The 13032-nt window shown below is 33.6% G+C and overlaps 1 protein-coding gene across 1 annotated transcript in view; it reads left to right on the top strand.

The window, feature by feature from the left end:
- Nucleotides 1–12248, top strand: part of LOC150078977 (spindle assembly abnormal protein 6 homolog) — a 100699-nt gene extending 88451 nt beyond the window's left edge. Inside the window, exons 15-16 of the mRNA XM_090382908.1 lie at nt 3942–4084; nt 11828–12248. Of these exons, the coding sequence (XP_090239034.1) occupies nt 3942–4084; nt 11828–12089 (405 nt within the window). The 3' untranslated portion in view covers nt 12090–12248. The remainder of the gene's footprint in view (nt 1–3941; nt 4085–11827) is intronic.
- Nucleotides 12249–13032: the final 784 nt, after the last annotated feature.

Below are 13032 nucleotides of genomic sequence, written 5' to 3'. Positions count from 1 at the left end.
ATTTGAAAAACCTAGTACAAAATGAACTGGGACTGAGGAAGCAAACAAAAAAAAAAAATTTCCTGGCTGTGTATCATATTTTCATCTACTATATTCAGATTTTGCATATTTGCCATCCTCTGATTCGACCTCTTTCTAAAATTGCCTTCCCATATCTGAATACAGTGTAACAAGATGCTGAAAACGTGCAGGAATGGAGTACCATGCAGACACGAGTGTGTCACGCAGTTCCTTGAGATTCGATGGAGGTGTAGGACTGTGGCGAACAGCCCTTTCCAGCTCATCCCAAAGACGTTCAGTAGGATTGAGATCCTGAGATCCGGGAACTGAGCGGTCCACTGCAGCAAAGAAAAGTCATTGTCATGTTCCTGGAACCATTCCATGGTGATTTGGGCTTTGTGCACCTGCTCATCATCCTGCTGGAAGTAATCTGACTGAGGATAAACTGTCAACATGAATGGATGCACTTGGTCAGCAATGATGTTTAGGTATGACGTAGCATTCAGATGTGAATCTATGGGTATCAGTGGACCCAACATGTGCCAAGAAAACATTTCCCATACCATAACACTGCCCCCACCACCTTGCACGTAATCGTCAGACATGACGGGTCCATGGATTCATGTTATTTTCGCCAAATTCTGAGCCATTAACATGATGCACCAGGAACTTTGACTCGTCAGAACAAGATGCTGTAACAAGATGATGTTTTGACTCGTCAGAACAAACAACTGTTTTCCAATCCTTGATAGTCCAGTGCTGGTGTTGCTGTGCCCACGGTCTGCATGCTCTCTTGTTCTTCATTGATAACAAAGGTACACGATGTGGCTGTTGTAGCCCATTCACAACAAAGTGTGACTAGTGGTCCATTGCGATATTTTGTTCTGCACACCAAGGTTGTATTCTGACGTGATGTGCGACATTGTGGCCCGTCTGTTTGCTTGCACAATTCTAGCCATCCTCCTCTGACCCTCTCTGATCAACAAGCGATTTTCTTCCACAGGAGTGTCGTTGAGAGGATGTTTTCTATTCGTTGCGCCTTTCTCGATACACCCTTGAAACCGTGGTTCATGAAAACTTCAGGGGAACTGCCATTTCAAAGATGCTTTGTCCAGCACGTCTTGCATCTACTACCATGCCACATTCAGAGTCTGTTAGATCACTCCTTTTCCCCATTCTTGCTACGGTTTATACGCTTAACGGATGCTAGAAAGGTTGTTCTGCTGTATTTATATCCACAACTGTGGTCATGTGACTTGCAACGTTATGGCACAACCATTTGTGTGCACGGCAGGGGTGTACCTAATAAAGTGACAGCACAGTGTATTTTTCTGCTGAGTGAAATTTTCTTAATTCTTCTTTATTTGCTATATCTTCATAAAATTTGCACTTAACTTGTAATATTGCTTTCAGCATTTCTACGGTGAACTGTGTTTTTGTTGATGTCCATAGCTTATCTACTATCGAAAAAACTCTTTCCATTGTACCATTGGTTCCCGGCAAACATAATGCAAATCATTTGCATTATGTTTGCCATTAAGTATGGAGGCTACATGTCCAATCTGGGACATTTTACGTTTGCAATGCTGGAGGCAAACGACTGAAATCCAGGATGTCTGGTCACTTTAACCTTATGTGCTAAAACATTTTTGTTCATTGTGCTCTTTTGGAGTTAAGGTGTCTAAATTCTGGAAATATAGTTAATCTAGAAACTTTAAAAATTTATTCTTAATTTTGATGTTATATTGAATAATAAGGTCAAAAAACATTATTAGAAACAAGTTTTGTTATCCAAAAAAAAAAAAAATCCCAACTATTGTATAGCCAAAAATTGGGTAGTGAAGCTGGCAAAAAAGGGGAAAAAAAATCTTCAGAGAGTTACCGTAGAAATGGTTATTTCTTGATATATACGGTGCTGTGAAGAGTTTTTTTTTTACAGCTAAATTTATCCAATAAAAAATTGGTTAATGATGGAGAATGAATATCATACTGGAGAAATACTGAAATTCACACTGATGTTATTCTAATAATCTTTCTTTTGCATGTCAAGATAAATCTGGTCTATTTTATTAGCTTCTTATGTTTCCTCTTATTCTAGCATGATGATATTGGTAATTCTACCATACTGCACACATTACACCACACTCATTACCAATAAATCTTCAAGACCTGATGGCATTCTTTGATGTCCCATTACAGTTAACTGCTTTCTTCTGTACACTCACACTCTTTCCTCTCTCTCTCTCTCTCTCTCTCTCTCTCTCTCTCTCTCTCTCTCTCTCTCTCTCTCTCTCTCTCTCTCTCTCTCTCTCTCTCTGTATGTGTTTTTCCTCCTTTGTGGGTAATATGCTCATACCCAACAAATTAGTAATTCTAACTACTGTGTCATTTGCCCAACAGTACCTGTTGAGGCAGTGTAGATCCTCTCAACAGACATTATTGGAGTGTTTTTTTTTTTTTTCTTTCTTTCCCTTTTCAGCCATCCTGCATTTTGATAAATGTTCTTTTATCAAAAGATAATTTATCAAATTTTTATTTGAATCTGTGAAAAGTAAATTGATTTATCAGTGTCAGCAAATTAATTGGAATAAAGTTATGACCACTATTTAGATTTGGCAGAATGTGATTTTCATATTCAGTTCTTCATTATCAAGTTGTTGTTTTCGATGTCAACATCTTGCACTGTTGTCTGAGCCATATCAGGATTAAACAAGGTGCCACAATATGGTGACTTGTGTAATACCTTCTACAGCAAAGGTATTAAACAAATAACAAACCTATAAAACAGGACAATACATATGCTCATCAAAGCACGGTAAATTTATTTCTTCTGTGATACGATTGAATATGCATTTACGCATGTAGCCTGATTAAACAAAGCAGTCACCCAGTGGTGGGAACTGAAACATTCTAACATTTGCTGGACATTTGTTAGTAAACAGGTTTCCAGCAAATTGGTGGGTTCTTACATTTTACAGTTTTATTGGTGGGTTCTTACATTTCATTTTATTATTATTATATCAAGCAAAAATATTATCATTTGAACATAGAGCTAAATAAATTATTTTCAATTAAAAATTATGCTATACTTTCAAATATCAGAGTTCAAATTAACAGATACTTTTCCTAATGATGCAAATACCTTACATGTCGTTCATTTAGAATTTTTTTAATATGTTAGAAAGGGTAGACAGGCAGTTGGAAGGCCATGGTATCCTATCATTGATTTGTTGAACGTTTGTTTGTAGAGCTAAAGAAGGTCATGATCCTGCTGTATAAAGTTGTAAGACCGCACTTGAAATACTGTGTCCAAGTATGGAGACACTACACTTCAAGGCATCAATCATTCAAAGACCAGCAACTCACTAGGTTAGATCTGAAAAAAAAAGAACCTGTATGAAGAGAATTTGAATGTGTGCTACAGAGGTTGGTAACCAAGGACCTGATTGAGATCTGTATTGCCCTAGAAGGGAATAGTAAAATGAATGAAGGTGAAATTTCACTGTTATGATTCCAGAAATTCTTATAAATTCAAGAGCATCCCCTCATAAGTTAATTATGGGGAAGATGATTTATACTGGATTTGTAGAAATTTTTCTTTTAGCCGGTGATTTGTTAATTACTGAAATAAGTCGCCTCTGTTTGTTTGAGACTGTTGGCCCAAAGAAATGCAAACGTCAGTTGGATAGGTACCTATGTGAGGAAGGAAACACAGGTTTTTTTATGTTCTCTTTTATTTTTTATATATTTATTTATAGTATTAATACAAATTATAACAGCAGCATGAAATTCTGATGTGCTTCTCATAAATTTTGTTTTCTTTTTATTATAACTGGTGTTAATGTGTTTCCATGCATTATTCTTGTAATGCCTATGCTTGAGTAATTTAAATTTAGAAAAAAAAAAAAATTAAGTTTCCTTAAAGTCTTAATGTTTTCTAGCCACATTATGGAACTTCCTACATGGGCACTTCAGTAGTAAACTCAAGCATTCTTCCACCTCGATCAGATAGTCATTCTTTTCCAAAAGCTCATTTACTGCATACTACTTCTGACAGTTCTCTACCTGTGCCAAAAATATCAAGGTATGTAGTTTAATGAGGTTGAAGTATTGAGATATTTTGCCCAGTTCATTAACAAATAGATTACTGTTTAGTGTCATTTGTAATGGACTTCTTAAAACTAATATGTATGCAGATTTAGGTGACTTTAGAATTCTTTTGAATAAATAGTTATTTAAAAAATTTGCCCTTATTTATGTGTCCATTGATTGTGTAATTAGAGAATTTTTTTAAAAATAATGAAAAACACTCCCTGGGCAGTAGGGTTCTGGACTCCTCACTTTTCAAGACTAAAACAGCAGTGTATTATAAACAAATGTGTATTGGTAGTTAATAGTTTAAAAAAATAAATGCTGAAGAAAAGCTGTTTGTTTATTTTTGAGGTTAACTTATTTATTTTCTTTAAGTTTAAGAAAATATCACCGAGGTTGGTAGATAATTGTATGTTCTTTAGTGATAACAATAAATACAGAACCTGGCTTAAATTGATACTGGTTCCCTAATTAAATATAAATGCTTATTTTCTTTGTTTCTTATTATGGTTCTTCGGTAGTACATAAAAGTGCTCCAAAAAAGCTATTTTTAATATTTTACTTCAGAAATTAATGTACATGAGCAGTTTAAATTTGACCCAAGCATTAAGTGCACATAATTTCTGAATATACAATTCCACATGATATTAATTGTGATGCAATTCACTTCTCTTATTGAGCAGTGATCCCCCCCCCCCCACAGTATTGCCTAACAATGCTTTTATTGTAAATAAGTAGTAGTTACATGAAGACATGTTCAAATTAAAGGGAGGATCTATTTTTTAAATGACATATTTTAGTTTAGAAATGTAGCATTTCTCCTTGTTTTGTAAAGTACTGGAAAATGCAATAATTTATTGCATTATTTTAAAATACTTATATTATGATGAAAAACAGGAGAAAAATAATAGAAAAATAATTACTTAATACAAATAAGTAATTTAGTATATTAATAACTAGTGATTGGCATAATTGAGAAGTTGTAATTCATTTCAGTTATGGTCAATAGTTAGTAGATTTATTTCATAAACATCTTGTTTAATAACAATTATTCTCTCTCTACAAACATTCCAAATGACTGTTAGTATTGTTACTCTTTGAGAGCTTGTTTTGAATAATTTTATTTAATTGAGTTGAAATTGCTTTTTAATCATGTAAAATTTTCATTTAATGTTTGCATATCAGGTCTATTATTTACAAAATACAATATTAATAAACTGGTCAATAACATTAGTTTTCTTACATTCTCTGGTGTATCAGATTTTGAGGCAAATTCACAAGTATAAAAAAGTGCCTGCTCTCTTCAGTTTTCTGTCTTTCTGCATGTAACAATTCTACTCCCAGTGAATGAGTTTCGTTTAAATTTTGTATTTGGGTCTCTTGGAAAGATCTGTCAAGCCATCCTGATTTTTTTAAAATAGTATAATTAGAAATGCAGCAATTTTTTCCATAAAATTTCAAGTTATCTTTGTATATAAATTGAAGTGCGTTTCGGGAGCAGACACTGCTCTGCAGAAAAAGTCAGGTTGACACCAAGTTTTCAGAAATGCTCTTTTGTTCTTTTGGAAGGTTTTAGGATACTTTTTCTGATAGAATTCCAGTTATCGATTGATTCAACCATTGCTCATCTCAGTTGTCTTAATTATTTGCTGTACGATTCCTTTCGCTTCAAAGGTTGCACTTGTGCATATGCCCACTCTGATATTCCCTGTCATTACTTAAAATCTCTGTCCCATTATGTCAAATTCATCTGGTGCCTCTATCATTCTCACAACTCCACTAATCACTTGGAACTCTTTGACTTCCTTTCTTTGAAACTTGACTTTCTCCAGTCCAACTTTTCTAACAGTAAGGTAATTTTCCTTGGTTATTTTAATGTTCATAATTCCATCTGGCTTCTGTTTTCTAGTCACATGGACCAAGATGCTGAGGCTCTTACAGTTATTAATAACTTTGCACAGATCATTTATCTACCAAAAAATCCAGCATCTTAATCACACAGCCAATATTCTTGATCTTTTTCTCATGAACAAACCTTTCAAAGTAAACATTTCAGGTGAGTGGTGTCTGGGCATGTCAGATCACAACTTGGTGATGGTCTCTTCTGCGATGGAGTCTTTCTCTCGTGGCTGTTCTCAACCTAGTGTTGTTTAGCATTACAAGAATGTAAAATGAAATGATCTGAGAGATTTATTTTCCTTGGATTACTGTTTCAAATCTTCTGATGTCAGTGTTTGCTCAGATTGTGTTCAGTAAAATTATCCTTGTACGGATGAAATCATTTATTTCACACTCCACCTTAAAATCTCATCCTTTATCTAAACCTTGATTTTTCAACAAATGTGTCAAGGCTGTTCAAGATAAGAATGTTGCATGCTGCAGTTGGCTTGTTTCCAAATCTCCAGGTTCATTTTCTGCCTACATCAAAGCTTGCAAAAATTGTAAGGCAGTTACTTAATCAGTCCAAACTAGATTTTGAAGAGGCTTAACAGTAGAAAACTTGCTTCTTGTCAAAACAGTAGTTGAGTATTTTGGTCTCTTGCATATCTGTTGGCACAACTTTTGTCCATCTTACTCCCACCTCTGTTAAACTCTAATGGTTCTGTTGCCATCTCAGCTAAAGTTAAAGCTGACCTGCTTGCATCCTTCTTTTCTTCTAACTCTTGTATTCATTATCTTGTTAAACAACCTCTTATAATTCCCGGTACACTCCATTTGATGCCTCCTGTGGTCTTCCTCATTTATTCCTTCTACTTCAGTTTTCCTGAACAACCTGCCTTCACACATTTCCTGAGAATTACAAACTACAGAAATTCATGTCTAATGTCAAAAAAAAAGGATCTTCTTTCATCTTCTCAACCTTCAACCCATGCACAGTACGATGTACTCTAGATTCTAATACCTTTTGTGTTTGGGGTTTTCATGGGGAAAAAAAAATACAGAGAGAGAGAGAGATTCTGATTCAATATCTCCCATTAGTTCCCAGCCTTATTTAAATGTTTATTGGTTTTGGGTGTGGAGCCTTACTCAAGATGGAAAAGTCAGATCAACACAACAAACTTTCAGCACGTGTTTTGTTGATCCTTGAAAGCTTTTAGAACTAATTGTGATTCCATAGTGCTTCCTGTTTCCTTCCTCCAGCATGATAGAGAAACATCATAATAAACTGGAACAATTGCTCTGAACCTTCTGAGACTTTGGGACTTATTTAGAGTATCCTTCTAGACCTTATATACCAAATTTCATGTTGACAGGCTTACTCATATTTCTTGCACTTGCTACCCTCTCACAAAAAAGACTTACAAATCCTCACAGCCATCCCATTCGTTTAACACATCATATGGCAGTGTTCACATATTGGGTAGCCATGATAAATAATTATTCATTACAATATAGAAGTTTTTAACTCCTGTTAATTGATAAGCAAATGCACCAAAAATGTAAAGCATTACATTTCCTGACCTGAAAATTTCTAGCTTTGTTCTCATAAAAATAGAGAATTGCAAAATCAATTATTACTTTTCAAAAAAAGTATATCGTATAAATATTTGGAACGTAATAGATTTCTTCCTTCACTTATTATTTTCACAGATTTGGAGAAAACCTGTTTGGAAGGAATAATGTTAATGAAACAGAGAGGTATAGATACAGATTTTAATATTCTTAAAAAAAAATGTTTTTATGTACCTCTAATTTTATTCACTTACAGCTTTATAACCCTTTTTGAGAGGATTGTTTTTATATCTGGACCTTGGAAGTGTTTTTTTTTTTTTCTTTTTTCCTTCTCTAAACTAAACCAGCTAAAATTCAGATCTCTATCATTTGAATTTCAAATGAACTTACTGGTGGTTTTTTTTTTTAACAAATGAATATTTTGATTATTTCAGTTATTGAAATTGTTTTTCAATTACTAATCTTCAAAATTAAATATGCCTGTCACTACAAATAACCAAGCAGAGAAAGAATAAAATTGTTTCTTATGCTTGGAATTCTAGAATTGCACAACCGAACTATTAAAAAACAAAAATTCATTATACAAAAATATGCTGAAGTCATGGTAGGTGTTGATCAGATCAATTTTGTCTTTATCAGTTGTACAAGAATTTGTTGGTAGAATCGCTGTCCTCCCCACACCACGTAGAAAAGACCAACGTTTGAGTCCTGTCGATGACAGTAGGAATTTTTGTAGGCCTTTTGCAGTGTGGCTGAGTTAGTTGGCAAGGGTTGTATGGTTTTTTTTCTCTCAGAAGGTTGGGTTTTTCATCCAGCAAACAAAATCAATTACAAAACCCATGCAATTTACAGACAGTATACACAGAGCAATATGGCCTTAGTTGCTTATGCTCCTAAAATCCTACAACAAAAAATTCTTGAGTATGGTAACCTTAAATATGTAACAGGGCAAGGAATCATGTGGTCACCAGTAGTTACAACACATGCTCCTTTTACTCCTTTTTTCTTATTATATATTTTAGGATATTGTACTTGAAGTTGTATGGTTTTGAAAGACAAAATCCATTTGTCAAAAACTTCCATAGGGTATACTTGCTGTGTTGATTTACATATTATTTTATTTGTAAATAATAGTGGTATATTTTTAGTATTCTTTTTATCTATGGTTTTAGAATGTGATTTATTTTTTTGTCAAATCCTGATATACAGGGTTTGACAGTTAAGTACCAGGACTGAGTCAGTTCAAAGAAAATCAGATTAAGAAGGGAAAAAAGCTTTTAATAATTTAAGTAATTGGCTTGAGCAGCTACTCACTTACAGGATCCTCCTAGAACTGTTGGGCACATTTTTTAAATGCATTTGAATTGATCAACATAGATTGGTTTGTCACATTTCTTTAAAGTTTCCTACACTGCACAGCATCATCCTTTCGGCATGGATTTGATTTTGGAAAACAAGGAGTAATTCAGGGGGGGATACATCAGGAGAATAAGGGGTTGGTTTAGCCTTACTGACTCACACTTTACCAAAAACTCCTTGGTATTCAGTGCAGAATGTAGCCTAGTATTATGCAACATGAATCAGCTCCCTTTTCCTCAGAAGCTTTCATGCTTGAGTCTGAGAAGCTTATATTCATCTGTCAATCAGTACAGAATGAACCTAATGAAGATCTTCTGTTAGCCCAAATTTCCCATCATTAGATGGTCAGACACTGTGATTTATATATATATAGTTTCTGGGGTTGGAAGCATTGCTGGGGGTGCATTAAACACTTATTTTCCCAGATACAGCCATCCTAAAATCCTGCAAATTGATGAAAAACACACAAGTAAGATAGAGCATTGTTACTATGCGCTCATTTTACCAATTTCAGTTGCACTTTTCTCCAACTTAAAACACTTCATTCTTTATTCCATTCCATAACACAACAGCTCTAATGTGACTGCATGCAAACAATTTTTGCTATTAGTAGGAAAGTTATAATTTCAATTAAATGTTTTTCCTCTAAACACTGCCTAGCTGCTTGTTCACATTCAATACTCACTGATCATTCACTGCTCACTTACTGTTTATTCACTGCGCAACCTAAGGTTGCTAATTGAGGTTACCTGTTGTCTGTTACCTGGTGATGGAACCAAATAGTTCCAGAACTGGTCACAGTACCTTTTGAGTTTTTAACAAATAATGAATTTACATACTGGATGGTGTTATTTGTTTAAAAACAATATTATGTACTTCAGGTCGACTCACGAATGAAAATGAATGTAATTATTTTAAAGGAGTGCAAGCTCTGACTCACAGGACATGATCCCTAGGCAGGATTAACAGAAAAACATATTGTAGCATTATTATTATTATTTTTTTTTTTTTTCAACTGTTTCAACATTGTGTTGAAATACATAAATAAATTAGTACAGTGTATATAGGATGAATGCAAAAGTATTCAAGCAGAGTATGTGATCCTATTGTATCTTGAAAGGAAAGACATTTTATAGCTACCATTAATCAAAAAAAAATGCATTTGAAATCATCACATAGGCAGTTTGGATGCGCTTGGAATTGTTTAGTGCTTTGTTTTTCACAAAGCATAGTAGCCCATGCTAACTGTTCACAAAATGTAATTCACAGTTTGTAGTGTAATTAATAGAGTGATGTGGAAGGGGGTAATTATTTCAACTTAAAATGTCACTCTTTAGAAATATGATTTCAACATGAAGTGCACTAGTTCTGTTTATGCAGTTTTTTTTTTGGTTATAGAGAAATACTGTAGGAAGACTCTTGCTGTAGAGTAGTACTATGCCAGATGCTTGTATTTTTCATGCCATGTAGGTGGTTGTGTTTAAATGGATTTTTGAATGGGAATTCACATATGGCACCTTCCATTCTTGAGGCTGCTGCGACATTAATGTGATTTAATAAGATGGTAAAAAGATTCTTAGCAGTTTGCATTGTTACATTTGGCATTTTTACTTCATATCCTATACAAGTTTAAGTTATTTTTGTCATAATAATAATAATAAAGCCTATTTAACAGAATTTTGTCCTATTTTTACTTCCTTTTATCATTACCCCATTATGGGGGTAAATAGAAAACTTTACTTGTTTAATGTACATTTTGAAAAATTTAGTACTCTAGATGTTTCAAAATTATTTTGTTTGAGATTAGTATAACATACTTCACAAACTCTTTAGTGAGAAGTTGCACTGTTTTTTTTTGTTCTTTTAATTTATTTACCCATAATCCAGTGTAAAATGCTTAGCAATCCTATAATGATGAGAAGGGTGAACATTTATATATACCACTCGTGTATTTTTTGAATCTGTAATATTGTTCTAAGAATTTTTAAAATACACCATATTTATTTATTGCAACAGCGTTTATTTTAAGATTTTTCTTTTTAAATTTATTTAATTTTTTTTTTTAGAATTATTAACATTGCATTTTGGTGATCAGTATGCTTATCTAGTGTTTCCAAAAATATATGATTATGCCTACTTTGAATTCTGTTTGGGAGCAGTGGGTAGCTTTTAAAAAATGGTGCCTTTCCAAAAAAAAAACATGATAAATCAACATCCAGTAAACCCCTTTAAATCAGTAACATTGGAGATTTAGAGATGCCAAATTTTATAAAGGTACATTTAATGAATGTGCTTCCAGAGGGAAAAATACTTTCACAGTGGAGGATAAAAAAAATTGACAGTTCCTCTTAATAAATAGTTATAATGAAGTAAGTGCAGTCTTTATCATTTTATATTGCACTTTGATAGTAATGTACCATGGAAAATTTCAATTAATTTCATTTTTACTGCCATTATATATAGCTGATGGGTAATTATAATGTCAGCTAAAACTTTGGTTGTGTGGAATTAAATCTGTTGTTTTTGTGTGTCAGTGTTTGTGGAAAGAATTAATCTTAGATTTAATAAAGCATGCATTTTCCAAATTTTCCTTTAAAAAAAAAAAATCTAATTTTAGATTTACAGGATGTTGTTTTATCATTCATTCTTAAAGTAAAGTGCTTTGTTTCTTATCCAATGCTGTTAAAACTAGCATGTTTCTGTTTGATAGATCTATTTTATGTTTTGCCCAAACTTCAGATGAATGAAGCAGGTAGTAAAGACCACAGCCAAATGTCAAGCATGTTTGTCTGCAGATATTGTACTAAAAAGTATACTTTACATTGCAGTCGCATGATTTAAAATCACTATATTAGCTCATATTTAGCATGTGCATGTTGCTTGCTTTTTATTCATTTTTTATTCTGTTTTACACTATATTTAGCAACCCACCTCTTGATTATCGATATCTTCAGAGACATACTTCTGTTGCAAGCAGTGTTCCTGTCTCTACAGTTGCCAGTACAACTGTAAATCCACAGCCGTCTTTACTAAGTAGTGCTTATGGTAACAGAGCAACAGGAGGCTTAAACAAGAATCCTTTAACAAGAGAACCTAGTGATTTTGAGCCTCATACTTCACGGCCCTGTCCAAGTAAGCCAAGAGATGTGCCTATAACTAGGCCTGCTCCATTGCAATCCACTTAAGAGGAAATTTTATGGTGACCTTTCATGAAACACCTTTAAGCCTTTGGACATTGTAATAAAGGTACATTCTGCCTCCCTCCCTCCCATGTGTGGTTATTGTAAATTAAGATGAAAGAGTTGTAAAATACAAGCCAATTTAACTTCTAATAAATGTAAAGTTGTGTAAATGTGGTTTCTACTGAACAACTATATGTAGCCGTAATTAAAGTAGATTAATTCTTTTATTTATATTTTGTATATACAAAAATTATTAAATTAATTTTCTGCATTGTTTCCAGCTAATGGAATCATGTTTAATCTTGTGCCAGCATTTAAGTAATTTAATGACTATGAAATGCATGCTTGGAGTGAGCAATTCTAAGGTATGGTGGAACACCTTAGAATTCTGTTTGTATTCATTTTTATTAAAAGCAGAAAAATAGTATTGTTGTTAAATGTTTATTTACAGATTTTATTTTTGGTGTGTGTTGTACATGGGAGCATGGACTGGGGTGCTTTCCTATTTTACTTTACCTCTGTTGTGATATTTCCTTTTTATAATGAAGGCTTACCTAAATTGACAAGAGCAGCATATCAAAAAAATATTAATAAAATAATTCATTTTATACTCCACATACATTTATCCAAGGACTAGAGCAGTGTACAGCTTCATTGTTACTGTTTAAAGGTAGTTGATTTGATATAGTATAGTGAACAATGGGCTGGGCATTTTTTCTGACAATATGCAAATTCAGTCTTACAATATACTATTGGTTATACATTTCTTGTGTGAACATGAATACTGCCAGCAGTGGCTAAGCCCATCTTTCACTCTTCTTTCACCAGGAATCTTGAAAATTGTGTATTTACTCTTAATGTTATGGTTGAGCAACCTTCTGTAGACCCCCCCCTCCTGTTTTGTGCATATTATCCTCAGCTTATATAGGACAGGAGTGGTCATAAC

Source organism: Mastigoproctus giganteus, chromosome 10 (assembly GCF_048544385.1).
Source record: "Mastigoproctus giganteus isolate SK-2022 chromosome 10, ASM4854438v1, whole genome shotgun sequence".
NCBI lineage: Eukaryota > Metazoa > Arthropoda > Arachnida > Uropygi > Thelyphonidae > Mastigoproctus > Mastigoproctus giganteus.
Note: the sequence above shows the minus strand (reverse complement) of the source record. Positions and strands in the feature narration are given on the sequence as shown.